Consider the following 17,102-nt stretch of genomic DNA (forward strand, 5'->3'; position numbering starts at 1 on the left):
GATAGATTGTTTTGAGCATAAAAAATATGCTGCTGTAGGAAAATCATAAGATACAGATGAGCAAAAAGGAGAAGTAAAGTCACAATAATATCCCCATACCAAGATATAGTGGTTTGATCGCTAAGTTGTGTGACCCCATTGTGATCCCACGGACTGTAGCCTGCCAGGCTCCTCCGTTCATGAGATTTCCCAGGCAAGAACGCTGGAGTGGGTTGCAATTTCCTTCTCCAGGGGATCTTCCTGACCCAGGGATCGAACCTGGGTCTCCTGCATGGCAGGCAGTTTCTTTCCCAACTGAGAGATAGCCACTATAAATGTTTAAGTAGAGCAAAATCACTAACACACATACAAGCACCCATATACAGACATGATATAAATTATGTGTGTATGATCACAGTGTGTGTGTGTGTGTTTTCTTGCCTGCTCTTTCATATAATATCTTGCTATAATATACCCCTCAGTGACTATGCTTCAAGATCATCATTTTTAATGTCTATATAGTATTCTTTCATATAGACGTTCTTTTAATTTCAACTGTATTTTTACCATATTTTCAATGGGTCGCATGATTCAAAATTGCAAGCACCTTTAAACTACCCGGGAATGTTATAAATATCACAGTGATAAACTGTCTTTTATATAAATCTTCACATGTGTCTTTAATTATATCAGCTTTATTCTAGTTCAGTAGACAGGCCATAGTGTGTAAGCTTGCAGAGGCTGGGGTGGTCTGGTTCACTAAGTATTTTTGTTAGGGTGTAGATTCAAGTTCTCTGGGCAAGTCTGGGCAGCTTCATCTCTATCAGCTTTGGAGGCTGGGTTGATTTGTTTCCGTTTCGTTGCTTGTGTCTCTAGAATGCTGTTATTGAAACGGAATCTGTTTGTCAGTTTTCCTCTCCCTTAAGGCAGGTGGAGAACAAGTCCCAAGGGAGAGAATACAGGTCACACTTAACATTCACTGGCCGCCGAATCAGATTAGCAACCTCATTTGAGGCACCATCCCCTTTAGAATTTTCTACAGCCCCTCCGCTGCTGCTCCCCAAACTCTAAGTGGATGGTAGAAGGTGTTGAGAGGTGGCAAGCATGTGGGGAGAATATGCTGGACAACAGAGACTTAGTACGATTTAGGAACAACAGCCTTGAGAGAACCGGAGAAGGAAATGGACACCCGCCCCAGTGTTCTTGCCTGCAGAATCCCACGGGCAGAGGAGCCTGGCGGCCTACAGCCCATGGGGTGCCAAAGAGTTGGACACGACTGAGCGGCTGAGTCAGGGCAACCTCTCTTAGGACCTGACTGAGAAGCTTTTGTAAGAAGGATTAGACCTGGGTGTTCTTTTGTTTCCTATTTATATTCATACTTGCAAAGTTGATTTTGCTTTTTCCTCCTTCTCGCTGCTGTGCGGGGCACATCGGGTGCTGGTTATACTCTCCAACGTATGTTATATGAATATAACACATCATAAGTAATATAAAGAATAATTCATTATATATAATATAATACAATGAATCCTGTGAATTCATTTGTGATGACATCACTCCCAAAGCCTCTATTGCTTCTTTGCACACTCCCTCTGGTCAATTTCTCATTTCCTTTCTTTCTTTTTTTTTTTTTTTTTTGGCCATGCCTTGTGGAATCTTCGTTCCCTGACTAGAAATGAAACCCAGGCCCTTGGCAGTGGAGGCTTGCAGTCCTAACCACCGGAAAGCCAGGGAATTCCCAATTTCTCTCTTTTATTTAAAAGTCTCGTTTCAGTCATCATTTCTAGCCACCAGTGTTCTAGGAAATTTTATGGGATCTTCCTTGATATAACAATACTCTAAGATGAATAACTATATGTAATACTTTATTCAAACTTTAACAGGGTCTTAACTAAGTGTCTACTAATAGGAACCAGGCCCTTTTAAAAGAGATCTAGGAGAAACACAAAAAGTGGTTTCTGGCTTATTCATTCGCCCAACACGTGTTTTAGAAGGAGCCCATTATGTACCGTCTAGCTGAACAAACAATAACGACCGGCCACAAATACTGGCACTCTGGCAGAGTTCTACCCATTTTGCAGATGAAGAAACTGGGGCCCGCAGGGATCTGTGCTACATCCAAGGCTACACAGCTAGTAAATGGAGAGCCCGGATCTCCACCTAGCTGGCAGCCTCCAAAGCTGTGGACATCATAGACTTCCAGCCTGGGAGCAACCAGAGGTTGCTTGAACAGGCCACTAAAGTCACCTTGAACAGGCCGATAGCTTTATCCAAGGAAAAATGGAGAAGGGTGGAAGGAGGAATAACAGACTCCTGCTGACATTCCCACTGCTTCGGTGCCTGGGGGGGCCCTGACTTACCTGTGGCACTGTCGATTCCGGGCCATGACCTAGGACAGAAAAGAGAACCAAGGTAAGCATCTGCTGCATTCAGTTCATTGTCCTCCCCAGAGGAGCAGGTAGTCACCGAAGGCAGGTCACAGATCAAGTTATAGAGCACTTCCTTTGTGCTTGTGCTGTTCTAGACCCAAAGGAACAGCTCATTACAGAGAATTTAGAAAAATAGAGACGTGCATCTAGGGAAAAAAATGGTCAACACCACAGGTAATATTTCGGCGAGGCTCAGGCATATGTGCGCATGTGCGTATGAGGATGTCTGCGTGCATTGTGATATATAGATGCCTAAAAATGATATGAAAGAATATGTAGGCTCCTGCAGATATAGAGAACAGACGTGTGAACCCGTGCTGGAGGGAGGGGAGGGAGGGATGAATTGGGAGATTAGGACTGACATGTATACACTACCATGGGTAAAGTATACTGACCCTGCTATAAAGAACAGGAAACTCAAACTCAGGGCTTCGTGATGACCTAGAGGAGACGGATGGGGGAGGTGGGACGGGGGGACCAAGAGGGAGGGGATATATGTATATATACAGCTGATTCCCTTCATTGTACAGAAGAAACTAACATGACATTGTACAGCAATTGTACCCCGATAAAAACTGCGTTGTAGATCTTTAACTGTTACTAAAAAAACATGCTGTTTATCTGGTGTGTGATTTCTGGAGGGGGAATTAGGTTCTTGCTCCCTTTTGCAGCTGTACATCATGTTGCATTGTGGACCCCTGATTGCATTTTGAATCTGATCGCTGAGTATTTCCTTGGAGAGACTCCATCAAGTGCAGTAGAAGTGTCTGACAATGATAATGTGAGTCTTCTTAGCTCCTTGTTTCATATCACTCACATGCCTTCTGGACGGTTTGCATCAATCTTTCAATCTATATTCTTGTTTAGAGTGAGGGGTGATTATCTCATCACATCTTACCACTGTTAAATCCACGACCATTTAAAACCATTTAAAACAACTTTTCCTTCTTGCTACTTGATTCTTTTTATCTGTTTCACTTCCTTGATGACTAGTGAGGATGAATTGTTATTTATTTTTTCCAAATACTTTCAGGCCTTTGCATGTCTTCAGTGGTGAAGTTATCTCGGAAGACCAACGAGGTCTTCTCCTGGCCACCACATTCTCCCTTGGGCAGTGTGCTTTTGGAAGCTCCTCTTCCCTAGATTTCGGGCAATGATCTGAAAGGCCCTGGGGTAATGAAAGCTCTGAAGGATGAGCCTGCTGTGAGCTTAGTTGTTTGTGCCTTTAATAACCCTTGGTCTTTGCCGGGTACCTATCCTCCGAGGCTCTCGAAGTGCGTCACAGGAGCAATTAATTGAGCATCATAACACATGCCGGGTGTAAATATTTATGAGGTCTCATTGGTGGTGGCTGGGACACCGGGCACAGAAGAGTTAAGCTGGGAGATCATAGTCACCAGGAGATCATAGCCCACGAGTCCCACTTCCAGCTCAGCCTGTTGCCCTCTTCTCATAAGGTTCATGCCCCAAACGATTCTGTGAGGTCGCTACCACTGTTCCAAGTTCATGGAGGAAATGTGGGGTTCACAGGGCTCCATGGCTCATCCCATCCTGCCAAGATTGAAGGAGTTGCCACCAGCCTGTGGGACAACCCACTTCGCCCCCCCGCCCCGATATCCTTGCCACCTACCCTGGCCCTTGTCTGCAGGTGCTGGCCAGTCATGCTTTGGAAAGACTGTGAGCTGCCCTGAGGTACCCTGTGGTTCACTCTTGGCTCTCTTTCAAGTTGCTCAAGATCCTGCAGAAATTAACAGTAAATCAGCCAGGAAGGAGCAGATCATTTATCTGGGGCCTGAGAGCTCTCTCTTGACACTTTCCACACATGGCCTCTTCCCTGACATCTTGGTCTTTGATTAATGCCACGAAAGGCTCCCCAGAGTCGCAACTCCTGACGTGTGACATGGAGATGATATATTCCTGCGACGGTACAGGCAGCTTGATGCGGGCGTGGCAGGCTATGGACAGAAAGCAGCGTGTGAGCACAGGCAGGAAGTGGTCCTGACCCTGGGACTTTGAGGACGAGGCACCCTCTTCCTGGGACTGGAGGAGGAGCTTCAGGTTTTAAATTAAGATTTCGTTCTCTGTCTAATCTTGGCCTCACTCCCATTTTTACTTTATTTTTAAAAATTTATTTATTTACTTATTTCTTTTTTGGCTGAGTTGGATCTTTGTCACTAAGCGAGTGTTTCTGTAGTTGTGGCGAGCGGGGCTTTCACTGTAGTTGCCGTGCCCAGCCTTTTCATTGCGGTAGCTTCTCTTGGTGCACAGCCCTGGCTCTAGGCATGTGGACTTCAGTAGCGGCGGCTCCCGGCTCCAGAGCGCAGTCACAGCAGTTGTGGTGTACGGGCTTGGCTGCTCCGTGGCAGGTGGGATCTTCTCAGATTAGGGATCGAACCCGTGTCTCCCGCATTGGCAGGCGGACTCTTTCCCACTGAGCCACCAGGGAAGCCCTCGCCCACCCAGTTTTTAGACCCAAAGACCATCAACGTCTGAAAGCACGTTGGAAATAATGCCCAATTTGTGGTTGCAGGCTTCAGATTCTTGGAGGCTGGACTGAGGTCTTGGGATGCTTAAAAGGGCATATCTGAAGGGAAAAACACCTGTTCAGCCATTGAGCAGGGCTCAGCTCTGGCCTGTGGGCTTTCCCTGCTTTGCAGATGCAACTAAAACTTAGAAGTCACGTGTCTAAAGTGACACAAAAGCCATCGGCAGTGACAGGAATGGCCTTATTATTCACCAGGCGAGGCAACAACAGCCCACCAGGCTCCCTGCCTCTGGAAGCTTCCTCCCAATTGTAAAACCATCTGCAAGTGGTTTATCTGCTGACTCCTCTTGGTGGGGCCCCAAAGCCACGGTGCTCATTCATATGTCATATCCTCTGGGACTGTGCACCCCAGGGTCCTCTGTGCGTCAATGCAAGCCAGATGAATTAGCAGAGGAAGCGGCAGCCAGGCAGGAATGATGTTGTTATTCCAGCTGAGCCCAAAAGCCCAGGGTGGGGGTGGGGTGGGGAAGGGGAGGGAGGCTGCAAGGAGGGGTCTGGGGAGGCGTCCTGGACTCCAGCGGTATGTCTGGCTGGAGTGCAGACCAGGTCTCAACACTGGGAGCTGACAAGCGCTCTGAAAAGGCTCCTGTGTTAACACTCTTCACAGCCTGACAGCCCAGGGTGATTAATGAAGGATGCCGCTCGCAGACTTCCTGGAGATTTGATGCATTCTCTCTGTGCTCAGGCAAGGCCCATGGTTAGCAAGCTGCCTCTTGCCAGGGAATGACAAGGATACTCCCTGGCTTGCTTTCGTCAACAGCATTCATCACGTGGCCACGTGTGAACAGGCTGCAGCTGAATGGTGTGTCGCTTGGCAGCCGCCCCTCTGCCCTCCTGACCCTTCTGCTCCTTTGGTATCTTGGCCCCGAGGAAAGCAGCTGTCCCTCTCTATTTCTGCTTGGACAGGCAGGTGTCCACATGGTGGGCAGGGCAGTTCACGGGGTGTGGAGTGAACAAAGCTGGCCTTCAGAGGTTGGTGGTTTTCAATATTTAAGGCTCATTACAAATGAAGATGTTTAATTTCTGAGTTAGTTTGAATTTTTAATACTTCTTAATAATTTAAAAGGTTTAATCATTTTTAACTTTTCGAGGGTCCTAGATTAAACTCCCCTGCCTTGCTGCTTGGGAGAACTGGGTCTGATGGAGTGGGCAGGGTACACGCATGTTGTCTTATCCATGGGAACAAAGTTTGGATGGTGTGTTATTCCGGTCCCATAGAGACGGGACTTAATCCTGTCTCCAGGGTCAGGCTCCTGGCTTGGAGATTAATTCCTCATCACCCTCTTGAGTCTGGTGGGTCCCGCTGGGTCTCCCCAGGCACCTGCTGCTGGTCCAGAATGCGGCAGCAAAACCCCTGGGAAGTGGTTGGGGTGATTTCATCCCCTCTCCCAAACCTCCAGGATTAACTGGCTCAGCTCCATACCTCATTGAAAGCTCTGCTTCTGAAATAGAAGGATTACTTTAGAATAAAGTTCTCTGATTTTGGGGAAAATGACTGATCTTTTTAATAGTCACTACCTCTAGTAGCCCCACTGGTAAAGAATCTGCCTGCAATGCAGGAGATCCTGGTTCAATTCCTGGGTCAAGAAGATCCGCTGGAGAAGGGTTAGGCTACCCACTCCAGTATTCTTGGGATTCCCTGGTGGTTTAGCTGGTAAAGACTCCACCTCCAAGGTGGGTAGACCTGGGTTTGATCCCTGGGTTGGGAAGATCCCCTCCAGTATTCTGGCCTGGAGAATTTCATGGACTGTATAGTCCATGGGGTTGCAAACAGTCAGACATGACTGAGCAACTTTCAGTTTTCAAACTCATTTTAGGAGCTTCCTGGTAGCTCAGTGGTAAAAAAAATCCGTCTGCCAATGCAGGAGATGCAGGTTTGATCACTGGGTCGGAAAGATCCCCTGGAGAAGAAAATGGCAACCCCCTCCAGTATTCTTGCTTGGAGAATCCCATGGACAGAGGAGCCTTGTGGGCTACAGTCCATGGGGTCACAAAAGAACTGGACACAATTTAATGAGTAAAAACAACAGCAAAACTCCTTTTAAATATAAAACAAAAAGGAGTGAAGGCGGAGGTCAAGTTTCTAAATTCATTCCCTTCTTCCTGCTCTATCTGCAGCATGTCGGGAGCTCATTTCACTCACACTTCATTGCAGTTCTTGTTGGACAGTATCTTGGTATCAGCATCAGGGCTACGATGGGATATTAGTGCCGCATTTCCCACCTGATGGGCCCAGCCTCTTCTCTCCACCTCCCTGAGGGATGGGGAGGGTTTGCATCAGGGAGACACTCGGGCAGAGGTGTGGAAACGCACAGGGAGCTTGGAGGCAGGGAACCTGAGGGATAAGCTGGAAGGACTGTGTTGACCTCTAGATGGTGTGATGCGTCTCAACGCAGAGGATAAAGGATGCTCAGAGCCGCATCTCAGGAAAGTGATGCCAGAGCACACATGTCCGAGTGGAGAGGGAAGGACAGGTGTGTAACAGTTTCAGGAAGAGGTGTGACAGCCTCAGCAGGGTGGGTTTTTATTTTTCTCCGACATGGGCACCCAAACCCTGCTCTGATCAGCTGGCACCTGGAACCCACACTCGTATTACTAGAGCGGAGCCCAGCTCCCCTTCTCACACTTCCTACCCCAGGCCCTTAGCTCCTAAAGGGGAGACCAGGTACCTAACACAGTGCCTTGAATGCGGCGTATGCTCACAAGCATGTTGTTGAATGAGCACAGAGGAGGGAAGGGGCTAGTGGATGGCGGCGAGGCAGGCGCAGGGAAACACAGGTGAGAGAACAACCCCGGAGTGAGACAGCCTCGAGCCCCACCACAGCCCATGTCTGGGTTCACACGCAGACTCGGCCTCCCCCAGAGAGGCCTGCAGGGTGTCTACCACGTAGGAACCTGGTCCATGGGTGGGCATGCAAGTCCCCCCTGGGGACTGGTTCCAGTTTTCATTACAAATTTGACGTTGGAGAATAAGGAATGACTCCTTATTCCTTTGAAGCTGATGAAATTCACACCAAGGTGGAATCAGATCAAGTCTCGTATTTAATAAGTGAATAATGGTTCCTTCCTTTTTTGGGGAAGGTGATGGAAATGTTCTTTTAAAAATGGAAGTCTAATTGATTTACAATGATCCAGGTGTACAGCAACAGGCTTCATTTATATATATATATATATATATATATATATATATATATATATATATATATATATTCTTTTCCAGAGTCTTTTCCACTATAGGTTATTATAAGATATTGAGTATAGTTCCCAGTGCTATACAGTAGGTCGTATTGTTAATCTACGTACATCTGCTAATACCCAATTCCCAATTCATCCCCCTTCCTTTCTTCTTAGTGGGGCTTCCCTGGTGCCTCAGATGGTAAAGAATCCACCTACAATGCAGGAGACCCATGTTTGACCCCTGAGTCAGGAAGATCCCTTGGAGAAGGGAATGACTACCCACTCCTGTATTCTTGCCTGGAAAATTCCATGGACAGAGGAGCCTGGCGGGCTATAGTCCATGGGGTCTCAAAAGAGTCAGACACGACGGAGCAACTAACACTACCCCCTTGGTGAACATAATAAGTTTGTTTTCCACGTCTGTGAGTCTATTTCTGTTTCATAAATAAGTTCACTGTATCATTTTTTTCAGATCCCACATATTAGTCAATATCATATAATATTTGTCCTTCTCCATCTGACTTACTTCACTTAATACGATAATCTCCAGCTTCATCCATGTTGCTGCGAATGCATTGCTTCATTCTTTTTTACGGCTAAGTGATATTCCATTCTGGGTATATATCACATCTTCTTTATCCATTCATCTGTGGATGGACACGTAGGTCGCTTCCAAGTCTTGGCTGTTGTGAATAGTAAGCAGTACTGCAGTGAACTTTGGGGTGGACGTATCTTTTTGAAATAGAGTTTTTGTCTTTTCTGGTTGTATGCCCAGGAGTAGGATTTCTGGATCATATGGTAGCTCTAATTTTAGTTTTTAAGGAACGTCCACACGGTTCTCCATAGTGGCTGCACAAATTTACATTTGCTCCAACAGCATAGGATTATGGATTCATATTTTTGTGAAAGATTTCCTTGACTAGGTCTAAGAATCTTCTCTTTTCTATTTTGTTTTTACAGAGAAATATTTGGGAGGATGCAACTCCCTGAAGTGATCCCGAGAAAGACACCACCAGGGTTTGATCTCATTCTGAACCATGAAACGCTCATACCCCCCACCACACTCTTGGCTGGGGCCAGCCTAGTCTGACTCTCACCTCCTCGGCATCCTACCCTACCAGGGTCCCAGAGCCTTCCCTCCCCTGAGCTTCTATGTCAGCCCTTCCAGCTCTAATTGTGCACTTCGTGTAGCTCAAAGCAATGTATAGTTATTAACTTCTTACATAAATCTCATATTAAATTACGCTTTTCCTTCTTTCCTCAACTAGACTGTAAGTTTTTGGGGGACAGAAAGCATGCCCTGTGAGCTACAATCTCTTCCATATATGTTATCTAAGCTCCTGACAAATATTGAAAGAGGAAAACAAATTCATTTGGCAGTTTGATGGTCATACAGCAGACTAGTGAGCGGTGCAGAGCGCGGTGCTTTGCCAGGACAACTCTAGCTCCTGTGGGCAGAGCAACACCCGGATCTACTGTCCCCTCCACCCTCCACATGCTCTCTGTCCCTCTCCCGTTTGTTCTGCCATCTCTCCCTGTTTCTCTCTCCCTTATTCGGATGTGCAGCCTAGCTTGTGGGATCTCAGTTCCTCGACCAGGGATAGAACCTAGGCCCTCGGCAGCAAAAGTGCCAAGTCCTAGCCACTGAACTGCCAGGCAGTTCCCTTCTCTTTCTTTTCGTTTTTCCATCCTTCTTGCTCTGTGAAAAGTTTCTTTTATCACCTATTTCAGGATCCAGTCTCTGCCAGGTGCTGGGAGGAGTACAAGCTCATAGCATCCTGGGGTACCCTGACTTTATCTACTTCCTTCTCACTCTTCTTATTCCCTTCAGCCGTGTTTATTGAGCATCTTCCCCATAGGAGCTTACGCAGGAGCTCCTTGCAGAACACCACAGAGAGCTGGCGGGACAGCACGCTCTCCCATGCATCCTCTGAAAGCACCTGGCACCCTCCGTAAAGCTCTCAGCTTGGGGGAATCTTTAGGAAGGACACTTTCTGCACAGTGAGGGGACCAGAGGGAACAGAAGTGATTCTTAACATCTCTCTCAGCGCCGCAGATCCTCAGAGCGGTTGAAGAACAGGAAGGGCAAAACCAGGGAAGCCAAGCGCAGACCTACTGCAGCGGCGGCCCACCCCGAGTTGAGCTGTGGTGCCTGGCAAGGACCGGCAGGGGGCCTCCCAGTGCACTGAATAGAACAGGGAAGCCGTCTCCCTGAGGACCGGCCTCCTGGGACCTGAGAATTGACAGCCAGCTCCACCTGGTCCCCTGGAGTTAGCTATTGCTGCAGGTATTAATTGGAGAAGGCAATGGCAACCCACTCCAGTACTCTTGCCTGGAAAATCCCATGGATGGAGGAGCCTGGTAGGTTGTAGTCCATGAGGTCTCTGAGGGTTGGACACGACTGAGCTACTTCACTTTCACTTTTCACTTTCATGCACTGGAGAAGGAAATGGCAACCCACTCCAGTGTTCTTGCCTGGAGAATCCCAGGGACGGGGGAGCCTGGTGGGCTGCCGTCTGTGGGGTGGCACAGAGTCGGACATGACTGAAGCGACTTAGCAGCAGCAGCAGGTATTATTGGCAGGAGAGAAAAATCTCTAGACAATGAGGTGATGCGTTGGGCAGAGTATGAATGTGGGAAACGTGAGCGATGCTGTTAGGAATGGCCTCGTCAGGAATGGGGACGGAAACAGAGCCCTGCACTTGGAGTGTGAACCTTGGCTTCGCTTCTCCCTAGAAAGTGGGCTTGAGAAAGCCCTCTGGCTCCCGAGCCTGACCACCTCCCGAGCTCACGGGGCCCGAGTCTGCTTCAGTCCCCGCATGTGGCACAGTGGCCCATGTTCTGTTACAAGTGATCTCTCACAGGTGAGGACAGCGTTCTCTCCCATTTCCACCCCACCCTCCTGCACCCGTCTTACATCTTCTTCTTTCCATCTCATTTACCTAGTTGAGAGCGCTGAGCCCAGAGGCCTCTTACTCCAGCTCCAAAGCTTGCACTCTTGGTAACAATGTTTGATGCCAAGGTTCTCAAATGTGCCCAGCAATCATCATCACTGGGAGGCCTTGTTTAATCCAGGTGCTCAGACTCTAAAACCCAAGTGTCTGATTCAGCGGTGGGGCTGAGGACCTACACTTCCAAGCAGTTCCCAGATATGCTGATACTGCTGGTCCAGGGACCAGCTCTAAGAATCGCCGCTAGGAATCTTCGTGATTGGGGATGTCCTTCTCAGGACATGTCAGCTCGAAGAATTGCCACTGGAGGCTTCGTGATTGTGGGTATGGATGTCCTTTCCCAGGACATGTACTCCTTCTTCATAGTGGAGTCTTGACAAGGGTGGGTTTGAGACCACAGGAACAGAAGACTTAGAACCCAGAACAGGCCCTGGATTTGAAGTCAGACTCTGAATCCAGATCCAGCTCTTACTAGTTACCGGCTCTGTGGCTGTGACCAAGACGCGGCGCCTCTCTCGGGCTTTCTTTCCTCATCTGTTAAATGGGAGTGATCACAATGGGTTGGCAAAAAAGTTCATTGGGGTTTTTCTGTGACATCTTCCCAAACTTTCTGGCCAACTCAATACCTGTTTCAGAGGATTAAATGCCGAAGTTTCTTTTATGGAGAGTCTGGCACTTGTTAGGCATTCAGCTATTGATTCAAGTTTGGACTCCATTGGAAAACATTAGTGATGGTGCTTCTGTTTCTGCCCACATGGGGGTGTGGTGGGTGTTGAGGACTCCGCCAGGTAGATTCCATGGGCTGTTCTAAAAAACATTTGTCTGTCTTGTGGACGGGTCATGGGTAATGGACAGGTATGTGATCTGGGGTTTTTCTTGGATAGTCTCCTGGGCGGTATCACCTTTGTGAAACCCCAGCACTGAGCTTTGCATTTTACCTTGCATGTTACCAGGAGGTCCGTGCATGTTTGAGTTTGGGGTGGGTGGGGGAGGACAGCCCTTCTGTACCTGTCGCTGGAGTTGACCCCTACACCTAACTGAGGGATGGCAGTCATGAGGTCAGTGACGCAGAGCCAGGGTTGCTTCAGAGATTGATAATATTTATCCTCCTCAGGCCTATTGTTTGCTATACACCTCAGCCTCAGGGAAGTTATTCGCCATCTCCAGCCTGTGTTCTTCTCTTAGTGAGAATGTGACTGCTAGGCTGCAGTGAGACACTACCTATTGAGATTTTTTATTCTCATTTTAAAAAACTGGAGTATAATTGTTTTACAATGTTACTGGCAAGGACTCATTGCTTAGTCAGTGAAGAGTCTCCCTGCATTGCAGGAGACCTGGGTTTGATCCCTGGGCCTGGAAGATCCTCTGGAGAAGGAAATGGCAACCCACTCCAGTATTCTTGCCTGGAGAACCCCATGGACAGAGTGGCCTGGCAGGCTATAGTTTATGGGATTGCAGAGTTGGACACGACTTAGCGACTAAAGCACCAACCACCACCACTGAGTCAGTTATACACATATATACATCCAATCTCTTTTTAAGATTCTGCTCCTGTACAGACCATTACAGAGCACTGAGTAGAGTTCCCTGTGCTAAACAGTAGGTCCTTATTAGCTATCTCTGGTTCCTCTGCCTTTTCTAAAACCAGCTTGAACATCAGGAAGTTCATGGTTCACGTATTGCTGAAGCCTGGCTTGGAGAATTTTGAGCATTACTTTACTAGCATGTGAGATGAGTGCAATTGTGCAGTAGTTTGAGCATTCTTTGGCATTGCCTTCCTGACTTGCCTCTTGAGAAATCTGTATGCAGGTCAGGAGTAACAGTTAGAACTGGACATGGAACAACAGACTGGTTCCAAATAGGAAAAGGAGTACGTCAAGGCTGTATATTGTCACCCTGCTTATTTAACTTCTATGCAGAGTACATCATGAGAAACACTGGACTGGAAGAAACACAAGCTGGAATCAAGATTGCCGGGAGAAATATCAATCACCTCAGATATGCAGCTGACACCACCCTTACGGCAGAAAGTGAAGAGGAACTAAAAAGCCTCTTGATGAAAGTGAAAGAGGAGAGTGAAAAAGTTGGCTTAAAGCTCAACATTCAGAAAACTAAGATCATGGCATCTGGTCCCATCAGTTCATGGGAAATAGATGGGGAAACAGTGGGAACGGTGTTAGACTTTATTTTTTTGGGCTCCAAAATCACTGCAGATGGTGATTGCAGCCAAGAAATTAAAAGATGCTTACTCCTTGGAAGAAAAGTTATGACCAACCTAGATAGCATATTCAAAAGCAGAGACATTACTTTGCCAACAAAGGTCCGTCTAGTCAAGGCTATGGTTTTTCCTGTGGTCATGTATGGATGTGAGAGTTGGACTGTGAAGAAGGCTGAGCGCCAAAGAATTGATGCTTTTGAACTGTGGTGTTGGAGAAGACTCTTGAGAGTCCCTTGGACTGCAAGGAGATCCAACCAGTCCATTTTGAAGGAGATCAGCCCTGGGATTTCTTTGGAAGGAATGATGCTAAAGCTGAAACTCCAGTACTATGGCCACCTCATGTGAAGAGTTGACTCATTGGAAAAGACTCTGATGCTGGGAGGGATTGGGGGCAGGAGGAGAAGGGGACGACTGAGGATGAGATGGCTGGATGGCATCACTGACTGGATGGACGTGAATCTGAGTAAACTCCAGGAGTTGGTGATGGACAGGGAGGCCTGGTGTGCTGCGATTCATGGGGTTGCAAAGAGTCGGACATGACTGAGCGACTGAGCTGAACTGAACTATTAGCTATCTATTTATATATGTGCTGTGAGTGCCATGCTAAGTTGTTTCAGTTGTGTCCGACTCTTTGAGACCCTATGGACTGTAGTCCCCCAGGCTCCTCTGTCCATGGGATTCTCCAGGCAAGAATCCTGGAGTGGGTTGCCATGCCCTCCTTCAGGGGCTCTTCCCAATCCAGGGATCAAACCCAGGTCTCTTAGGTCTCCTGCATTGGCAGGCAGGTTCTTTACCACCAGCGCCGCCTAGAAAGCCCCTCTTTATGTATAATAGTGTGTATATGTCGATCCCAATCTCCCAGCTTATCTCCCCCTCTTTCCCCCTTGGTAACCATTAGCGTGTTTTCTACATCTGTGCCTCGATTTCTGTTTTACAAATAGGTTCAGTTGTACCACTTTTTTAGATTCCACTTACAAGCGATTTCATATGATATTTACCTTTCTCGGCATATAAGCTCTTAAAATAGCACCTAGCCCGTGGCAAGCACTCAGCACCTGTTGGCCTTTGTTATTTATTGAGAACCTACTGTGTTCCAGGCATGCTGCAGAGGTCAGGCATTTATTCCCCAAACACAAGCACTACTTTACATCCGGGGGATTGATGGTGGGTAAGACAGTGTACTCTTGCTTTTCTTTTCTGTTTTTTCATGTTGCTTGTGGGATCTTATTTCCCCAGCCATGGACTGAACTGGGCCCTCAGCAGTGACAGTGTGGGAGTTCTAAGCACCTGACTGCCAGTTAATTCAGTCTGCTCTTGTTTCCAAGAACCATTTGTAAGAGAAGCAAGGCATTGGAATGGGGCTTGTCCGAGCGAGGCCACTCAGCGGGGGAGCAGAGCCTATTCTGGCCTTTGGTCCTGCCCATGTGGGGCGCTGCCCTTACTGCTTCATCACCAGACGCTGATAATTATCACTTGAGAGGAGAATGAAAGCATCCATTTACTAGTTCTGAAAGTATGGTGGTAGATCCAAATCTGTAGTTTTTAGACATTTTGATTTGATTTGTAGATCTCAGATACTAATTTATATTCATATAATACTTTCATTATAAAATATGTAGTGGTACAAAGATTTGTATGTATATAGGAGTTTTTTTTTTCTTTTTAATTTGGGTTTATAAATGGTTTGGAAGAGGTTGCAGAAACATCGTCTGTTGCTCTTTTTAATATATCTCAAGCATGCTATGACACATCCTGAAATAATTTGCTTTGGAAAAAAGCACTGCTCTCTCTCTTTTGCAGATGTAACTGTAAGTATTACTTTGAGGTATGTAATTGCTGCAACCGTCTCCATTTGAAGGAAGACTTCTAACCCGTCCATCTCCCATCTCTTGCTATTATCAAGAAATAAGAAATATTGACTTAAAAGGCATTATTCAAATGTGTTGAATGTAAACACTGAAGAAGTCTGAGAACAGCCACAAATTTTCCTTTGCTTAATGCAGCCTTGAAAATATTTCAAGTATTCTGTTTTACAGGCATGCATTCACTCTGCTTAGGGAAAATATTACTTCAAGCACATCTTAGCATGCCAAGAACGCTTCTGGTGCCTGGCACTTAGTAGGAACTGAACGGATGGTTGAAGGTTGACTTGAGTTGAAGTTCGCTGGGATGCAAGTCTTGCTATGACACCTGGAAACTCTTGGGTTCCTTTAGGTATACAGACAGCTCTGGCAGGACTTGGTGAGGGGCTCTGGCTAGGGGCAGGCAGGCCTACAACCCTTCTGGGCAACGGGGCATTGCTCAGAACCAGACCTGGCTCAACGCAGAGCTAGAGCTGGCTTCACAATTGGTCCCTTGTCACTCATTTCATCGAGTGGCCCTCCTTCTGAGCTCTCAGATTTGGCTGTGAGCCCCTTGGAGACAGGACTCTGCCTCTCATTTCAGCATTTTCAAGAGCCTGTCCTAATGCCATAATTGCTCGTAAATGTTTCGCTCAACTGAAAGAAAAAGGAAAGAAACTAAGTGGGCACATGGCTCCCTCTAGTCTCCTCACTTCTGAGACCTGGCTGTGAACTCATGGCCAGATCCTCCCATGATTCATCACTTAAATCATTCAGCAGCTGAAGGATGCAAGCTTTCCCCTCAAAGGGTGTCTCCTGGGCTGTTTAGAGACCCGGGTGGGTGGTGGAAATAGCCCTGGTCTGAAATGCTATGGATGACTGGGTGGTGCTTTTTAAAAATTTTTAATTTTTTTATTGTCTGTTTTACCTTACACATAATCTGTGAATTTTTTTTTAATGGAAGTATAGTTGAATTACAATGTTTGTAAATTACTGCTGTACAACAAAGTGAGTCAGTTATATATGTGTGTGTGTGTATGTGTGTGTGTGTGTGTGTGTGTGTGTGTGTGTGTGTATAGGGGGGTTCCCACGTAGCTCTAGTGGTAAAGAACTCGCCTGCCAATGAAGGTGTAAGACATGTGGGTTTGATCCCTGGGTTGGGAAGATCCCCTGGAGTAGGAAACAGCAACCCACTCCAGTATTCTTGCCAGGAGAATCCATATGGACAGAGAAGTCTGGTGGGCTACAGTCTATGGGGCCACAAAGAGTCAGACATGACTGAAGTGACTTATCACATACTCATGCATATATATATATATATATATATATATAATTCTTTTTTATATTCCTTTCCATTATGGTTTATCACAGGATAGTGACTCTACTTCCTTGTGCTGTACAGTGGGACCTTGTCTATCCATCCTATATATAATAGCTTACCTCTGCTAACCCCAGCACCCACTGCATACCTCTCCCATAACCAACACTTGCATCACGCACGTACTGGCAGTCTGGAAGTTCAACCTACGTCAAGTCCCTTCTTGTTCTAGATCTCGGTCTCCCTGTGACGTCTAAGATCACTGAGAGCAATATGTGTCTATCCCATTAACGATATGTGAGTGTGTGTGTGTGTGTGTGTGTGTGTGTGTGTGTGTGTGTGTGCTGGTCAGCTCACTTGCCACAGCATCAAAAGTTTCACTCCTTTATTCATGAACAAAGAAATATTCTGACCTATTTTTCGGCAGAGCGAAGTTCTGGAATTTCAAATCACTGGATCCTTCTTTGGCTATTTTTCTATTGCCCCTGTGATGAAAGAAAATAGATTATCGTCAGGAAATAGCAAGAAGTGAGGGGAAAAATTAATTAAGTGCATTCATTCATAGAAATAACCACTCAGTGAGACGTAAGTAATTAACGTCTCACATGTAATTTCAAATCTGTCTTTGCATTTTCAGTGGAGTT

General features: G+C 46.7%; 1 protein-coding gene across 1 annotated transcript in view; it reads right to left on the reverse strand.

The window, feature by feature from the left end:
• Positions 1-17,102, reverse strand: part of CLNK (cytokine dependent hematopoietic cell linker) — a 204,081-nt gene that overhangs the window by 96,223 nt on the left and 90,756 nt on the right. Inside the window, exons 3-4 of the mRNA XM_018049927.1 lie at positions 16,872-16,943; positions 2,340-2,368 (exon numbers count right to left, since the gene is read on the reverse strand). Coding sequence (XP_017905416.1) covers positions 2,340-2,368; positions 16,872-16,943 — 101 coding nt within the window. The remainder of the gene's footprint in view (positions 1-2,339; positions 2,369-16,871; positions 16,944-17,102) is intronic.

Source organism: Capra hircus, chromosome 6, assembly GCF_001704415.2.
Source record: "Capra hircus breed San Clemente chromosome 6, ASM170441v1, whole genome shotgun sequence".
Taxonomy (NCBI): domain Eukaryota; kingdom Metazoa; phylum Chordata; class Mammalia; order Artiodactyla; family Bovidae; genus Capra; species Capra hircus.